Raw genomic sequence first — 18,062 nt, 5'->3', positions numbered from 1 at the left:
ACACACGCTAGGCATGCGCATTCGTATGTTGCATAGCAATATAAGTCATTATTATCATTCCTCAATTTTTTTTTTCGTTATGTTATATTGCACCACGTGCACACACTAAGCACGTGCACCCATGTGGAGCACAACAATATACAACATTATTATTTTTCTAAATTCTCACCAAATGTTCAGATACGCCAATGCATCCAGAGTTTTATTATCTGATCTTCGATTCCTAATGATAAAATGAAATAAAATAAAATAAAATAATTATAAATAAATTGAATAAAAAGAAATTAAAATACAGTAATGCTGAAATTATTGGTCTATAAATACCAAAAGCCACCACTCAACAATGACTATAGATGGTTTCTACTTCGAAGGCACCAATGATTCTTCACAATTATATTCACATGTGGATATATATCTTTGTAATTCAAAGACATCGATGGTTGGTAGATGCACTTGGCTAGGGTTTTTTTCAATTGATCGTGAAATGGAATGTGCCTCTATCTAAAACACACGGTTACACATGTTTGGACTTTTGGGGTTGGATCGATCCCCTATTGGGCTTTTTAAATTTCTACCGGACTCCATATTTTATTACCATTCACCATTTATCAACTTATTATTTTTATCTGTTACATTATATTACGTCACGTTACACACACATGCTAGACACACGCATTCGTGTGCTGCTAGCATTGTAAGTCGTTACGTTATATTGCAACACGTTACAAACACACGCTAGGCATGCGCATTCTTGTGTTGCATAACAATATAAGTCATTATTATCATTCTTCGACTTATTATTTTTAGTTAGGGTATATTGCACCACGCATGCGCACACGCTATGCACGTGCATTCGTGTGGAGCACAACAATATACAACATTATTATTTTTCTAAATCCTCACCAAATGTTCGATATGTCAATGTATCCGGACATTTATTATCTGATCTTCGGTCCATAATGATAAAATGAAATAAAATAACATCTATATCTATATATCTATATATATAATAAAGCCACAACTTTTGGTAATTAAAAAAAAAATCAGTTTTCCGCCCAAGGAAAGAATCTTCTGAGAACTTTTTCATATATTTAATATTTTTTTTTTGAAAATATATATTTAATATTTAAGATATATTGGATTGGAAGTTAATATAGAGTAATGATCACATGTTATTTTCAAGGCGTGTCTTTTGAGTTTTTTCATTATAATCTTTACATTAAAGTAGATAGTGATTTTCAATGTGTCTTTTGAATTCTTCAAAATATTATTTTTATAGTGTTTGCAATGTAGATCGTGATATATATAGCAGCATGCAGTTCTGGATTGGTATTTTGTTAGAGCTGTCGATTGAGTCTTCGGGATCGGATTTTGCGGAGGGCTTGGATGCATGAATGGGTGCGTGGCGATCGCCTAAATCAAGGACGACGTAAGAGGGCAAAAGAATATGACGAAATGTTTGGGTTTGGTGAGCCCATCCAGCTTCTCGCTGCTGGAATCCAATAATGCCAACAAGCGTTAGAAGGACGACACAGTTCAGCAGTCGTTATATTATAGACTGCGGTGCATGTGCACCGCGGTCAAAACGACACCGTTTCTTGCCCGCCGTTAGAGTTAACGGAGTCCGCTTATTTGGTGTATTAAACACCAACTAACACTACAGTATATCCAAACCGACACTACAGTTATATCAAAATGATACTGTAGTTATAGTGAAATGAAACTGCAGTGTATATAAACTGAAACTGAATAACATTTCACATATTTGAGTGTATATTGTACAATGAAGCTGTAATTATATCAAAATGATCATGTAGTTGTGTTTTAATGAAACTATAGTGTATATAAAATAAAATTAAATAACATTTTCACATATTTGTGTCTATAAATATCGAATGAAACTATAGTTATATCGAAATGAAACTGTAGTTGTGTTCAACTGAAACTGCAGTGTATACAAAATGACACTGAATAACAGAGTTACTTTTTGCAAAAGAGTGCGAAACGACGGAAACAAACACTGTTAATTTTCATTTAAAAAAAAAGACGCGTGGTGCATAATCGATTATGCACCGCGGTGCATAATATAATTTGCCCACAGTTCAGATTCGTGAACATGATCTTTTGCCTAACGATAATGACGGAGAGAAAGATCAGAGAACAAAGACAAGCTGAGATGCTAGAACGAGGAGCAGGTGGAGACTGGCGAAGATGGGAGGTGCCCACGGATACAATGAGGATCGATGTTGAGGCCAATGAGAATGAGAATGAGAATGTGGAGAGGATCGGACTCCATAAATGTAGACATACATTATATTTATATTATTTTATATCATATGAAAATATGCACATTTTGTATTCCACTCCCTTGAGTGTAGTCTGTAACGGTTAATATATATTTAACTTTTCTACATTGTTGATTATAATTGTGTATGTAACACTTAAGTATAACATTGTAGGAAAAACTTCTAACACTAATTTTATCCTTGACAATTGTAATTAGGGATGGCAATGGGTCGGGGAGGGCTACATCCATCACCCGACCCACCTTATATTTTCTCCACCCACCCCCACCTCCAACCCGCATCGGGTGGACTTTTTCAGAACTCACCCCACCCCCACCGGGTGCGGGTGCCCACTACGGGTACCCACCACTTATCATCTTATTATGTTTTTCCAAAAATAATATTTAAATTATTTACACATAATAAAAAAAATAAAATTCATTAGTGGTACTAAAACATAAATAATGGAAATATTTAAATATAATAACTAAATTGTTAATTTTTAAAAATAAACTTAGTAGTTTTGATATAAAAAAATAGTAAAAAGATACACGAAGTTATATAAACTTTTATAAATAACTACATACTAGTATTTATTTTACTATTATATATATATACACACACATGGTGGGTCGGGTGGGGTTCTAGGCGGGTCTTGTATATAGAACCCGACCCACCGCGAGTTTGCTTTTTTAAGACCCACCCCCGACCCACCATCCACCATCACCCAAAAAAACCCGATCCATGCGGGGTGGATTCGGGTGGATATCTACGGGTCGGATTGAAATTGTCATCCCTAATTGTAATCGTACACCATTGATTGAGATGCCAATACACCTCTAATGGGTCATTATATACGTATTACAATGTTACAAATTAAAATGTATTAAATAATATGATATAGCCATAAAATATGGAGAAATTATCTTTTTTTATATAGTTTTGGTATATTTAAAATGGAATGTTAATGCAAAAGAAAAAAAAACGTTAGCATTATTATGTTTTCCTGTAGAGAATTTTAATTGTAGTAGTCGCGATACCTCAAAATCAGCTAAACGAAAAGGATTGAGCTACAAAACAATTCAATAATATTCTACAGGCATTATGTGAGAAATACGCCACATTAAGAGTCCTTACATGTTATCTGAACACAAATACTTGACTGCAATAACACTTTATTTTTATTAAAATTGTATTTACCCCGTGCATCGCATGGGACAATATCTAGTAATTATAAATATATTGAGTAAAAAATAAAATAAAATACAGTAATACTGGAATTATTGTTCTATAAATACCACTCAACAATGCTTTCAGAGGCGCAGAGAGCGTGGGACGCTGAATACTAAAGTCTACAGTTCGCAGAGGTGAAGGAGAAGAAAGGAAGCTTTGCTCGCTCAAGTATGAACATCTCTCTCTCTCTCTCTCTCTCTCTCTCTCTCTCTCTGGATTATCTTGCTTCAGTTTTACCGATCGATTCCTAAATCCTAACATTTCAGTTTTTTGTTTTTGCTTTTTGCTGAAAAAACGATCAACCAATCTCCGAGTGCCGATCACTGAGAAATCTAGGAAATCGCCTGTTAGCACCACATTTAATTCAAATGTTTGAGTTTGTTAATGTGCCGTGTTTCCTTATTCTGACGGGCGACAAATAAATTTGTTGTCTTTGTTAATCAAGCTTGAAAGTCCTAAAAGAGAATGCTGAATTTCACCTTAATGCTGTTGCTATGTTAAGTTTCAGTTTAGAGCAGTTGATCAAATATTTAACCGCATATGTTGCATGAATATCTCGTTTGTCATAGTTTTTGTTCTAGCCATAGTTTATTGGAAAAAGGAAGGAGATTTATATATTTCCGTTGTTTGGAGTTTAATTTTATGGTTATGATGTTTCCTCATATTCGTCTAATTTTCATGATTTCTTTCTTGAGAATTGATTAATTGCTATAATGGAACACTCCCTGACTTTGGAATTTGATCAATTTGAAAATGTGCTCATTGGAAATTGGTGCATTCCTAATTGCTGTTTACTTAAATATCACTCTTTGATTTTTTGAGAGAAAAAAAAAAGTTCTATTCTTTGTAAAAAACATTTCTTCCTTTTTTTTTTTTTGGACATGTGCCATGTTAAGAGAGCAGAATTAGATTCCACTAATACATCTAGACATGTAACATTGTCTTGGAAATGAGGCTTGAAGCAACTGGAAAATCTGAAATATTTATGGGATTCATAGTTCTTTACCATTTACTCAATTTCTCATTTTGTTTGTTGTGAAGGATGATGAAAATGGAAATGCTTCCTTCAAACTTTTCTTATGGTGATGAGGACCGTAAGAATCTTCAGCAGCTGCTTGAAGCATTTGGTTCTGTCGTTTCACTTGAAGATATTGCTTCAGCTTATTGTAAAGCAGGTCGCGATCCTTCTATTGCTGGTGACATAATCTGCAATCTGCAAGCTAGCACATCTACAACTTCAAGTTCTGAGAATACAGAGAAGAGTGACACACTTCACAATGATGTTGAGGAATTTCTGTTTAAAATGCTTGGAGATGGCTTTTCACTCAATATGAGTACAATCCACAATGTTGTTGGTAAGCTGTAGGGCAATAAATTTTTGTTCCACTAATACAATGCTCTTTCAACTTGTTCAGTGAGTTTCAAATGCATGTGATCATGGATAAATAGTGGAAACAGGTCCCAGGATCAGACAATACATCTTCATTGTGCTATCTGCAAATAATATGAGATATTTCCCATGTTTAATTACAATTCAAAAACTGTGAAGTTTCTTAATGTTATATGAAATCCTTGTATGATGATGGTTTCTTATCTTACAAGGAAAACATTTCAGTGTTTTTTCTTAAATTTTGAGTCATGTACTAAGCATGGTGTTGGACTGGCTTTATAGCATGATTACTATTAGTTCTTGTGATTTGCGATAACAAGAATTCACTTCCCACCTGCACAAATTTTGTACCCACCAGAAAATAGTATGGAGTATGTTTTAATATTAGGGTCTGTTTGGAAACCCGGAAAATGATTTCTGGAAATCATTTTCCGGGTTTCTGGTGTTTGGCTAGGTTGGAAAATGAGTGGTCAAAGGAAAATGAGGAGTGGTCAATGGAAAATGAGGCCAATTTTTCGGAAAATGACTTCCCCTTTTTTTGAGGGGAAGTCATTTTCCATCCTTCGGTTCATCACTGCTGGAGCTGAAGGTTCATCGCCACAACATCAACGACCGTCGCCGGATACTACATCAACACCAAAGACCATCACCGGCGACCATCACCACTGTTGGAGGTTCATCCCGCCGCCGCCGATCTACCTGTCACCACCGTCGATCTACCCGTCGCCGCTGTCGATCTGCACAACGCTGCTGAGGAAGACTGAGGAAGAAACCCCAGGTACGCCGTTGCTCTGCCCAGCCACCGCGTCCGGTCACCGCCACTGCTCTGCTCAGCCATTGCTTCCAGTCACCGCCTACCACCATCACTATTGGTTGAGAAAAAAGAAAGAGGTAGACGGAGGTTCAAGGGCCGAATCTGCTGTCCACCGCCACTGTCAAGGGTTGTTGCTTCAATTTCAATTTCAATTTCATCATTTCTATTGTTGTTGTCCACCACCGTCGTATGCTGTCCACCACCAATTTCACCATTTCTATTTTCAATTTCAATTTCACCATTTCGATTGTTGTTGTGATTGCTGTCCACCACCGCCGTTTGCTGTGTCCAACACCAATTTCACCATTTCTATTTTCAATTTCAATTTCACCATTTCTATTGTTGTTGTTGTCCACCACCATCATCTGCTATGTTTGTCTAAATACTAATTTCACAATTTCTAATTTTGTGCTTTGTTTATGTATAATGTTATGTTAAAAAATAATAATTTGTGATTTTTGTTTTTGGATTTTGTCATTTTCCTACTCATTTTCTAGAAAATGAACCAAACATACAAACACAATTTTCCGTTGTGTAGCCAAACACCGGAAATGAACATGTTTTCTGGAAAATGACTCATTTTCCAGAAGCCATTTTCCTGCTTTCCAAACGGACCCTTAGTCTATCATGGTAGAAACCTTACATTAACAGCCTCTAGACAAGATTGCCGTGCTAATCTGTTGGATCTTGCCCTATCAGTTAATCTTTTTAGTGCCAATTTAACATTATGATTCCAAAAGTTGTATTGCAAAACTTCCCTGTTGGGACTTCATTATATGATATATCAATTGCAATTTGTTTATTACTTTACCTTCTCTCACATGTGCTCTTCTATTTTATTAGAATAAGTGAATAACCTTGTCCTTTACGTATTGAGTCCTGCCCTAGATTTGCTGCTTTTGAAATCAGGGAATTTGTTGAATTTTGCAGGTCAATGTGGATTTGATGTGAACAAGGTAAGTGAAGATATCTAACAGCTATTTCAGTATTGTTAAAAACTAATATAGCAGCAAATAAGTACTTTGTTACTCTTATTAATGTAATCCTGGGATTCATTTAGTGGAACTTCATTTCTGGGTCACTAGTTATTTACTTATTGAAATTTTTAACAAGATTTATATAAAAAAAAAATAGTATCATTTTATTTAATAACAGGAAAACAGTGCATCAAGAAGACGTCTAAATATGCCTTCAAGACTAAGGAATGAAGATTTGATTTTGTCTTGTGGGTTCATGACTAATTCATTGTTTTGGTGGAATTTACAGAGTATGGAGTCACTCATAGATTTGTCAGCAGCAACTTTGGAGAAGTCTGATGATATTGTCAGCATAGATTCTGAAGAAGTAGGTTTGACTTCTAGGGACATTTTACTTGTATTCCAGTACTTGTACTGACTTTAAAGAATGAACTTTAATCTTATTAAATTTATTTTGTTGAGGTGCCTAGCTGATAAGCTTATAAACTTCCACAGAAACTGAAATTTCCAATTGTGTTATAACTTGGGAAGGATTAGTTTCTACATTGCCTTTACTTAGTCTTCCCCTTTCCCTACATGGAGAAAAAGACCTTGTTTATATGTACATTTTCTGTGTGAGGCTAGCAAAATTTGAGTCTCAAAAGATTTCATTTTATTCTTGGCTATGCATTTCAATGCAGTAACTTGTATAGTCTTTAATGTTTACTTTCTTTGGTCTGATTGGGCAGTTTCCAAATCTGAAATCAAATTCATCTCGAGATTCTGCTGAAAGGTATGATGTTTCTCATGGCTGTACTGTTGCACAGAAGAATCTTTTTATTAACAGATTTCTTGAATATCAAATTTTTTTTAACAATGCATAGAAGGTCAAATATTTTCAAAATCATGGTTTTGGTTTTGCAGTTCCAAAAGGACCAAAACAAATAACACAGCTGCAGATGAACTTCAGTTACAAAAGATGAAAAGGAAAAATGAACTTCAAAAAGAAATTTTACAGTCATTGTTTTCTCACCCTGGAAGATATGATGATGAAGTAGTAGCTCGACCTTCAAAGGAATCTCGGAGAAGTAGATTTGTTGTTGATAAACCGCTAGAATTACCAGAGATAGAACATCGCACTGTCATTATAAGACCTCATGTTACCCAAATGAGTAAGCACTGTTGTCAAGCTATATGGATAACTTTTCTATTTTCAAAGTTAATTTGATTATTTATGACAATATGATCTAGAAACATGTATTATATTCTTAGAGAAATATTAGCTGAAAATAGGAATGCTTTGCACTGATCAATTAGTACAAATATAAGCTGGGATAAGGGTTAGATTATTAGCATGTTTGTGGGTAGATATCTGCAGTCAAGCTTAGTTGAGATGGCCTTCACAATCTCATAAAATGACAATGTCATGATTTGTGATTTGGCTTTGCAGTGAATACATTTATTATTTTCTTTGATATGCTTCTGTTGTTATTTTCTCTCATGTAAATCTTTTTGGTGTATTCTGTTCTTAGATGATGATGATGATGATGATAATGAGGAAAGTTATGAAGTTCTGCGAGAAGCAGTAAAGGAGCACTGGACTACAATGAAAGAGTACTATAAGGCTGTAAGTTGCAATAAGTTATGACAAACATAGACTCAATTTCAGTTCTTTCAGCATTTAGAATGATAACTTTCTATAGTATGGTATGAAGTGAAAAATTCAAATCTTGTTAGGCTATTGAGGCATTTGTTAAAGAAGACCGCGTAAGAGCATACAGGCTTCTAGAGGAGGTATAATTTCTGTTCATAAAAGTTTTCTGAACTCTATCATTTTCAGTTGTCAGATCTGAATATAACACCAAAGTAATTCAACTCCCTTTCTATTGAGATAAGTTTGAATAATAGGTGGGGTTGGATTTTTTATTTTTATTTTTATTTTTATTTGTTAAATTTGTTAATTTATTGATTTATGTTTGCAGAGTGTGGGATGGGGTGGGGGGCTTGGGTTGTCCTATGGGGTGACTCATCCTTCCGTATCTTGTGTTTGGAAAAGTAGTAATTGAATGGGGGTATCAAATAACCTATCTCAGTGTTATCAGATTTCAGATGCATTAAAATTAGATTGGATAAGAATTGGCATGAAAGATCTTAGCTGAAACTTTACTGGAGACTGCTACATATGTCATCTGAAGACAAGTTTTCTAGAGATTGGGCATCTTATTCTTTTAGTCCTATCAGCATAGTAAACATGTCTTCAATTTGTGGACTGAAAATACGAAACGACTGGCTATATTACTGAGTAGCTTACAATGGCTTTTGATGTAGTCTTTTACGAGATCTATTACTATTACTCTGTAGGAAAACGTTTCCACAATGTCTAGTCACTTTTTTGAATACAGGCAGCTCTCTTTGAAAAATTGAGTTGACCCTAGTACATTTAGTTTAAGCTGCCAGACATTAGTAGCTTCTTACTCATACTTCCTGTCTTGGTGATGTGATAGGGAAATTTTTTTATGAAGAAGGCTCGGGAAGCAGATGAAAAGTCTGCTCAAAAGCTTCTTCAACCCAGGTAGAATTAGATAAATGAACTCCATTGTTTGCTTCACTTGTTCTTGCCACTCACTTCTGCCTATCTTTTGACTCAAACCAACAACCTTGTGCCTTGGTTGCAGATATAAGTGTGAAGAGTTGTCCTTTGATGTGCACCATTTTGCGCCAAAAGATGCAATTGACTTTCTGAAAGGGCAGTTCAATACTTATGTGGGACTCCCACTTCCACGTAGGTGACCATATTTTGAATGTTATCATCTTATTTGGTTTTTGCTTAGAACTTTCTTTGGAATTCCAGAGCTCTAATTTCCATATGCAATAGCTTTCCAGTGCTTTCGTGTGATTGTTGGGGTCAATGATGATGATGCCACCAATGGACCTCGGAAGCGTTTGGTATGGCTCCTTTATTTTCCATCCATGTTGAACCTTTTATTTATTCAATTCCTTTTCCGCTATTTTCTGTACCCGGTCATTATTAAACTTCATTATCAAATATTTAGGATTATTATATTCTTTGAAGAACTGCATATTTTTCTTGATGATAACATCGCTTAATATATTTCCTGCTAAAGCATGGTGGTGTTAATTCATAAAATCAAATAGTTCAGAGATATGTATAAAGCTAAAAACTATAGATTTTACCCTTGAAGAAAATCATGTTAAAATGAAATAGGTGAAGATAGCAAACCTTTATACTACATCAATTACATTTTTCTTATCAGGGATGGAATTCAAACTTGGTCTGGTGCATAGACAAGGGTACATAAATTAGCTGAATTTAAGAATCATATCATTTCAGAACTAGTGTAAAATCCCAGAGCAATCATGTTATTTTCTGTTTGGTCTACTGCTACTACAGCATTTTACATTTACTTTGTCCAATCCAAATAAACTAGCGTGATACTAAGGCTCTAATGCACAGGTTGCAAAGTATTTCGATAAACGCTCAATACCATGGACAGAGGAAGAGAATGGAAAGGTTTTGGTGATCAAGGTGGAGGATATAGATCGCCAGAAACTGACTTCTTACAAAAGCGTACCCAGAAACTGAGTTTTTCCAAAAGCATTACCGGCAGCATGCCATAAGCTTCACCAACTTTGTTGTCCTGTATCCTAAACTAAAATTTGAACATTTTTGGATGGCTATCTGATTGAAAACTTTGGAATTCAAAATTCGGATATCCACTCCGGCCCCATGAGAACTGTAGTTTCTTTCTCTTTTTGCCTGTGCAATACAGCCATATGGCAGTATTGCCAGAGACCTTAAGTTATTTGTAATGGTGACATTTTGCCTTCCTTGGCCAAACTTGACTGCCAGTTTTCAATTTCATTTCTCTCTTTCTTTTCTTTTGTTTTGTTATTATTATATTTTTTGGTATAATGGAACAAGATTGGCTAATTTCATGGATGTGATGGGAAGATCTTGACTTTTTTGAGTGATGAAGAAACTCGCAATCACTATCTGAGGGTGTATATTGAATAAATTTCACCTTATGACCTTAACCGATAAAGAATCATAAGGAGGTAAACCAGCTTAGATTGTTCATATCTGACCGGTTCAAATCAAGAAGTATAATAAGCTGGAAGAAGATCTTGACTTGAAAGTTGAAACTATATACAGTTAGTATACGAGTCAAGAAGAAAGAAACAAGGGGCAGAAAGCAACCAACAAGGACCAAACCAGAGCTTATAAAAGGAGCACCAGCCAATTTCACCTACAAAGAAGTGTTACATTAAGCTAAGACAATGTTGGGGGATGATACTACACTACAATGGGGGTGTAGACTGTTTCAAAATGGTCATTGCGTGAGTCTCTGCATCTCATTTTGGCTGTCCAAAGTCTCCATCAAAAGCGGGGGCGCAAACTGGGCAGTCCCATGGTGCTCCTCCGAGTCTTGGCAAAACGAAAGGATTATAGTATCGATCGACATCTCAACCACCGAGAAGAAAAGGGTCGCCACAACATAGCCAATCCCCCAGCACACCTGTTAAACAACACATCGAGCCAAGTTTCTCGGTTTACATGCTCCGAACTTAGCTGACAGACCAATACAAAGAGATGAGCGTATGTATACATACCAGCACAGGAAATAGCGGGGACGAGATCTTGTGATTCGAGGACTTGTACTTGTGAGTATCCAGCATGAGAAAAGCAAACAAAGCACTCACAAGACTCACGAGTAGCTTCCCGAGAAAGAGAATAACATCGCCAATCACATTCACCTTTCCTATCCGAAGCACGTTACTTATAATGAGTTCTGTTGCAATTTCAGAAGCTTTGAAGAAACTCTTCCCTGTAATAGCTATCTGCAAAAAATCACAAGCACATGAAGGAATTATGGTATCAGGAAATAGGAGAGAATTATTATGGTATCAGGAAATGCAATTTACTGACCATTATATAAGCATTACGGTTCACAGATTTCATGATCCAGCTAACACCTCTCAAGCAACCCTGAGAAGTATGAAATGCCATCTTTCCCGGCCAGCTCTCCGGTGTAGAATTAGAAGTTTTAAGCCTGCGGCGAATTGCTCCAAGTATGAAACGGATAGGCTCGATAAACGAAACCAACACAGAACCAAGAGCAACAGAACCCAGGCTATAACGCATAAGACGCTTCATTGACGAGACAACCGGGAGAAACGGAATCTCCAGCTGCATTGCAAAAGTCACGAGTAAGCCAAACAACAAGAGAGACAGGCCGAGATGTGTAATCGCAGAGGAAAGCAAATCTTAAAAAACGCAAATCTTGATGACTCACCGATTTTTCGCCTCGAGCCCAATAATATGAAGCAACGGAGCCCGCAATGATAGTTGAGGAGCATGCCACGAAAAATTGAGTAGCCCAATAGCAGCCAAATAGGTGGAAAATAATCGCAGCAGCAATATGTGGCGTATATTGGATGCTGTAGCCGCAGCAACGATCACAAGTCACCCTTTTCACTTTAAGATCATACGAACAGCAGTTGTTGCTGCAGTCGTTCTGGACAACCCGCCCAGAACTGAAAAGATTCAAAGCCGCTGAAAACCAGAACATGTAAAAGATGGCGAGAATAGCGTATGGAACAATGGGGAAAATAATTAGCGCCTGTACTTCTCCAATGACTTTAGCAGCAACCTGTAAAACAAGTCTAGAAACATTACACTGAGATACGGGAACCCTAATTGTCACAAAAAGAGAAGACGACCTTATGATAGACCGACCACTATTAGACCTTTGAGATGGCATTTGTAAAACGAAAGGGTGTTTTAGACAACCATAACTCATAAATAACATAGCTCGATGGTCCTAAACGACTTTTTGTACTTAATTTGATCCTCAACTTCAATGGTTTTACCCAATTGAGTTCTTGACCATTAGAATCAATGACTAAATCGAGAAAAATCACTATAGTCGATGACTAAATTGGGTGAAACTACTATAGTAGAAGACTAACTTGGGTAAAACTACTATAGTCGAGGACTAAATTCGGTATTAATAGAGATGAAATTACCAATCTATCTTAACAAAAGACTCAATTGAGTAAAACCATCAAAGTCGAAGACCTAATTAAGCACAAAAAGTTGTTTAGGACTAAATCGAGAAAAATCACTATAGTCGATGACTAAATTGGATAGTAACAAAGGTACTGAACTTGCCTTGAGAACAGATGTTGCCATGAGGATGCGTCGGACTATAGCTATAGACGATAACACAGCAATGATCATAACAGCCGTCATAATAACAGCAGCAACATGGAGATGAGTTAGCTCCTACACAGTAGACCGTTTGAATAAATAGCGGAACAATAATGAAAAAACAACAATAGAGAATCCAATAAACCTTTAGCATACCCTTGCAGATACACGATAATACGGGTCCGACTCGCCAATGATCGGAGAGATAGCATCGTTTCCAATCCATCCAGCTAGAAACAAAAGAACAACGAATAAGCACGATTACTATACTCCATTAAAGTATTTATTCGGGCAAACACAACAAATACGAGCAAGAAGAAACAAAGTATCTATTACGGAGTACTAATAAAGACATCTCTCCTAACCTTTTAAATAGTAGAACATCGTTACTGATATAATGACAATATTAAATAGGACAACAGTTATCCATGGCATCGCAGCAACAAAGTGTCGAATCAACAAAAGCCAGATAACAGACAGGAACACCGGCAAAATTCCTCCACAAACAATCAAGATGGGCCACGATTTTCCAACATCAGCAACGTATCGCTGCAAAGAGAAGCGAAATAAGAAAAAGCGGATCTTGTCTTACGTAACACGATGCAAAAAGACGCATACTCGGGCAAATGTAATTAATGATCAATACCTTAAAGACTGATGATCGGGAGTTGATGGACCTATGAATTGCTTTATCTATTATAATATCCTCAAAAATTTCAATCCCACCCATCTCCTTCCAATGCCGCAAAGACACATTTGATGCCCGAGCAATAAATTGGCAGCTCCAATAAACTGGAAATATAAACAAATATATTACACACACAGTATATGTTCATACATACTTTCTCAACCTACTGAAGCACAAAGAGGAGTTCGAACCTATGACCTCACATTTGAAAGAGTCACAGTTATGCTGTTCGACCACAAGGTCTTTGGCAGAAAGTACAAACCTTGAATATCAAGTAAATACTAACAAAACCGTAGATTGGAAAGACTAAGAAAGAGAACTCTCGATGGTCATTACACACTATATTTCACACTTAAGGACCAAGTTAATAACTTACCATTAACGCTAGGAAATATGACAGGGTAACAAGGACCCTGAAGCTGAAGGGACGCGTTCCTTAATTCAGGAGTAAGGTCAGCAAAATAATCATAGTTTCTATCAATCCAGTCATCAACTGCAAGACGAATGTCACCCTCGGGATAGTCACAAACCCAATTTAGTGAATCTTCTGACGGGATAGGGCAGTCCATCAAGCAAATACTTCGGGCATTAGCAAGCTTGACATCACTGTCCTTCGAGCCACTTTGATAAACTTCGTTGGGATTTAACCAATATCTGAGGTCCAACTCGTGAAGGTTCGGGTCTGCATGTCTGTCACCACAAACGTTGCCTTTATAGTCCAGTCCATAAGTCAACCTGCAAAATGGTATGAACCAAAAGAAAGGTATAAGAGTTATGGTCCAAAATAGCAAGTGAAAGAGGTCTCTCTCACTTAATCAGATCAATCCCAAAGAAGGGGTCTATCATCTATGGACTAAAGTCATGGTTGAAATGATAGTATTTCAATCCATATAACAACATAAAATCCCACATTTATACCTACTATTTTTCCCTATATGCATCTTACGATTTAATATACATATACTCTTTGGACTTTTCTAGACACCAACAGTCCAAAATCCCCAAAGTGGAAAACATTAAAAGACATCTAGAGAAGAAGAAAATGACTGAAAACTCAGGTGATATTGTGATACTCCTAATTCACAACTCAAAAGTTTCAAGAAATAGAAAAATGAGTTAATTATTGCTACTCCCTTGACATAAGGGGACCTCACAAGACAACAAACATTCTTGAATTATATTTTATCAAACAGATACCCAATGCCCACCATTTGCAAACTACCTTCATAGAACCAAATGAAAAGTTCATCAAAAATCATAGGAAGACACATAAACCCCAAATCACACTTACAAAGATTACAACTTTCTTACAAGAAAGACTAATCCAATAGCAGATCAAGATTAAAGGGCAAACAAAATCAGGTTCAATTTCATCTAGGTATGAACAAAATACATAAACAAAAAAGAAAAAGCAAGCAGCTTTTTGGGTGCTGTACCTTAATGGGTTTCCTTGGTTGAATCCAAAGCTGGAATTTACTATCATAGCCACCCAGAAAGCAATGAAGATGAGCAGAAACACCACATCTCTGCATTTCCTGTTGTGCTTTATAATCCCATCACCACTACTCACTTCCCCATTCCCATCACTTGAAGGGTACTTCCCAATCACAGCTCCCAATGGCCCTCTCATTATATTCCCTTATGTATTGATCTATATCTATACACACACACAAACAAACAAACACTCCCTCCTGTAAGCGTAGAACAAAAGAAAAAAAGGGTAGTGAAATGGGTCTCAGTCTCTCAGATACAAAATATGGAGAAAGAGAGAGGGGGACTGGAGAGTACACTGGATTGTGGACTTTGAGCAGTGAAAAGAGGAAAAAAGAGTGTGAAAGGGGACCAAGGACTAAACAGGGGTTTATGGGAATAATCCTTTGATTAAATGCACATAGGAATTGTAAACTTGCTAAAGCTACTTTAGTGTGAAGACAAAGATCTTTATTAGATTTTATTTTTATTTTTAATAATATTATTTTGAAGCGGCGTAATGACGAGTGATGGCCATTGATGGGCGAGGACCAGTGGACTGTTGTCTGGCCGGTGACTCTTCTTGTCTTTTCCATGGGAATTTCCTTAACCGCCATTAAAATGAAAAAGAAGATCATTAAGAAAATGACACCGCTCTCTTCTTCACATTCATAATTAATACACCAAATTGTTGGCTTGTTGCCCCGTGGTTACTAATAAGCTATTGGTTAGTTTTTTTTTTTTTTTTTGAATGCAGCTATTGGTTAGTTCAATTAAGAGATCAAGTGTTAATTCCACTCACGCTAATCAAATTAGTTATTAGTAAGTTTTTTTTTTTTTTATGCACACTATTAAATAATGAAGTCAATTATTATCAAAAATTAGGTACATAAAACATTACAGGTCATGAGATCGAACTTTAATAGAGGCGTTGTTGACTCTTTGTGCTTCATTAAGTTGATAAAGTATGTTTGAACAGATACTACAATGTAATAGAATCAGTGGCATTAAAAAAAAATACACTACAGGTGGTGCCAATGACATTGTGGTATAGCGGTATCAAGTTGCTATCTCGTATAGGAGGTTGTAAGTTTGAACCTTAGTAGATGCGATATTTATTCGAGTGGAACCATCATGACATAGGCACTAAATGCTAATAAAGAGCGTGAATTACTCCATTGATCTTAATAATTTCTTATCGAATTAGATTATGATATAATTGTTTATACCGTAACCGTTATGGGATGCAAGGCGTAATCATCAAGTTTGAAATTTACATATGATGGCTCGTCTATTGCATTCTTATCGAATTAGATTATTATGGGATGCAAGGCGTAATCATCAAGTTTGAAATTTACATATGATGGCTCGTCTATTGCATTCTTATCGAATTAGATTATGATATAATTGTTTATACCGTAACCGTTATGGGATGCAAGGCGTAATCATCAAATTTGAAATTTACATATGATGGCTCGTCTAGTGCATTGTAACGACAACATTTTTTTCCCGTAACGACAACTCTTCATTTGAGCATTAAATGCAATTAAAAATGCATGCATAACACCTCGTCTCCTATGCTGTAATTATAAACTTGATTTTTTTCAAGTTGAATTATTTCACTAATCGTGATAATTTCTTATTAGATTGAATTAAAACCATAACCAATATTCAATCATATATATTATTTAAGTAAATTTACATACTTAGATATAAATTATTATTATTTTTTTGAATGTTAGATATAAAATTTAAAATCTATCAAACATGCAAAATTTGAATTTTAGACCTACCATTGTTACTCCCTAAACAATAATAAATCGAATTAATAAAAACAAATAATCTTAATATATTTAACAAACCAGAAAATGAAGTTGATTTTTGAGCAACTTGGGTCCCACACACATGACATGCCACACTAATGCCAGCCTGTCACACCCATGTAACCAACAAGGAATGTATTAAAATGTATGATAATTTGTAAGGATACATGCCTCAAATTTATTAATATTTTTTCATACTACTAAATGCCCGATTTATCAAGACTATATAGTTTAATAGTACTCGGGTTATACTTCCATTTGAAATGTTATGTATAATTAAACAATTCAACTAACTGTTTTAATGTACTGAAACTCTAAAATTGGTTAATGACCTACAATAGTATATCATTTAGATTCCGGCCGACAGCTTCATCAGAGCATAAGGCAATCACATATGGGTCGCCTCTCGTCGGAGAAGATGACCAAAGACGCTTTTCCCCCAGAGAAGGTGACCACTGTAGCTGCCTTTTTCACTTGAGAGGGCGACCAATGGCCACATTCTTTAAAAAATGGTCACCGATCGTCATTTTTTCTTTGATTATTATCATCAATGGCAGTCCACGACAGTCAATGAATAATAATGACATTCAATGATGGCTTATTTGATCCTATTTATTAAGTTGAATTGTTTAATTGTACTTTTTAAATGTTTAGAGAATTAATTGCACTTTTGTGTAAAGTTATAGTTTTTTTTTTTTTTTTTTTTGGAAGGGAAAATATAGCTTTTATTAAAACAAATGTTCAATACAACTCGGAATAGCAAACAACCAAACAGCTAGACCAGTTTGAGAACGAGTTGTCCTTGCTAACACATGAGCCGCTTTGTTCACTGATCGTGGAGAATACTTAAATGACACTACCTCAAAGTGCCTTCGATCATTCCTGCAATCAGCAATCACACAATCTGCATAAGATAAATCCAACGAGCTTCAATTGATAAGGTTGCACACTATTTGATAAGTTATAAGGCTTATTTAATACTTTTTTTTTTCAAGTTGAATTGATATTCTATTTTATTTGAATTAATGAAATCTATTTTTTTTTTGTAACAATAATTTGTAAGTTTTTATTTAATATAGTGTTTTCAATTTTCATGTTGCTCTAAATATATAATTTTTTAAAAAATTATACCATATCAATTGCACATGATAAATGTTCATACTCAAAAATA

At 35.7% G+C, this 18,062-nt stretch overlaps 2 protein-coding genes across 4 annotated transcripts; one reads left to right on the top strand and one right to left on the bottom strand.

Annotated features, from left to right (window-relative positions):
• The first annotated feature begins 3,609 nt into the window (after positions 1-3,609).
• On the top strand, positions 3,610-10,578 carry LOC109178132 (putative nuclear RNA export factor SDE5). The gene is made up of 12 exons (XM_019327679.1): positions 3,610-3,686; positions 4,560-4,873; positions 6,653-6,678; positions 6,989-7,066; positions 7,428-7,471; positions 7,603-7,850; positions 8,211-8,305; positions 8,416-8,472; positions 9,183-9,250; positions 9,354-9,460; positions 9,554-9,624; positions 10,154-10,578. The coding sequence occupies exons 2-12, from the start codon at positions 4,561-4,563 to the stop codon at positions 10,280-10,282; spliced, it is 1,236 nt and encodes a 411-aa protein (XP_019183224.1). The 5' UTR covers positions 3,610-3,686; position 4,560; the 3' UTR covers positions 10,283-10,578.
• A 229-nt stretch (positions 10,579-10,807) lies between these two features.
• LOC109178129 (choline transporter-like protein 2) lies at positions 10,808-15,485 on the bottom strand. Of its 3 annotated transcripts, none has more exons than XM_019327674.1 (11): positions 15,387-15,481; positions 15,035-15,255; positions 13,975-14,333; positions 13,557-13,702; positions 13,276-13,459; positions 13,067-13,140; positions 12,872-12,985; positions 11,994-12,350; positions 11,627-11,887; positions 11,311-11,538; positions 10,808-11,216 (listed from the first exon to the last, which is right to left on the bottom strand). In XM_019327674.1, the coding sequence occupies exons 2-11, from the start codon at positions 15,226-15,228 to the stop codon at positions 11,031-11,033; spliced, it is 2,103 nt and encodes a 700-aa protein (XP_019183219.1). In that variant the 5' UTR covers positions 15,229-15,255; positions 15,387-15,481; the 3' UTR covers positions 10,808-11,030. The 3 variants fall into 3 exon arrangements, with proteins under 3 accessions (XP_019183219.1, XP_019183221.1, XP_019183218.1); XM_019327676.1 differs by having other exon boundaries at positions 15,380-15,468; XM_019327673.1 differs by having other exon boundaries at positions 15,035-15,485.
• Positions 15,486-18,062: the final 2,577 nt, after the last annotated feature.

This window comes from Ipomoea nil, unplaced genomic scaffold (genome assembly GCF_001879475.1).
Source record: "Ipomoea nil cultivar Tokyo-kokei standard unplaced genomic scaffold, Asagao_1.1 scaffold0813, whole genome shotgun sequence".
NCBI classification, from domain to species: domain Eukaryota; kingdom Viridiplantae; phylum Streptophyta; class Magnoliopsida; order Solanales; family Convolvulaceae; genus Ipomoea; species Ipomoea nil.
This window is presented reverse-complemented; position numbering and strand designations above follow the sequence as displayed.

What these genes read in the sequence shown, in the direction of transcription:
- LOC109178132 (XM_019327679.1), top strand. Translation starts at nt 4,561, where the DNA reads ATGATGAAAATGGAAATGCTTCCTTCAAACTTTTCTTATGGTGATGAG. An exon ending in TCTCGAGATTCTGCTGAAAG is followed by an intron (nt 7,472 to 7,602) that starts GTATGATGTTTC and finishes TTGGTTTTGCAG; the next exon opens with TTCCAAAAGGACCAAAACAA. An exon ending in TGTGGGACTCCCACTTCCAC is followed by an intron (nt 9,461 to 9,553) that starts GTAGGTGACCAT and finishes CATATGCAATAG; the next exon opens with CTTTCCAGTGCTTTCGTGTG.
- LOC109178129 (XM_019327673.1), bottom strand. Translation starts at nt 15,228, where the DNA reads ATGAGAGGGCCATTGGGAGCTGTGATTGGGAAGTACCCTTCAAGTGAT. An exon ending in GATGTTCTACTATTTAAAAG is followed by an intron (nt 13,141 to 13,275) that starts GTTAGGAGAGAT and finishes TTTTGTTTCTAG; the next exon opens with CTGGATGGATTGGAAACGAT. An exon ending in ACCGTAATGCTTATATAATG is followed by an intron (nt 11,539 to 11,626) that starts GTCAGTAAATTG and finishes GATTTTTTGCAG; the next exon opens with ATAGCTATTACAGGGAAGAG.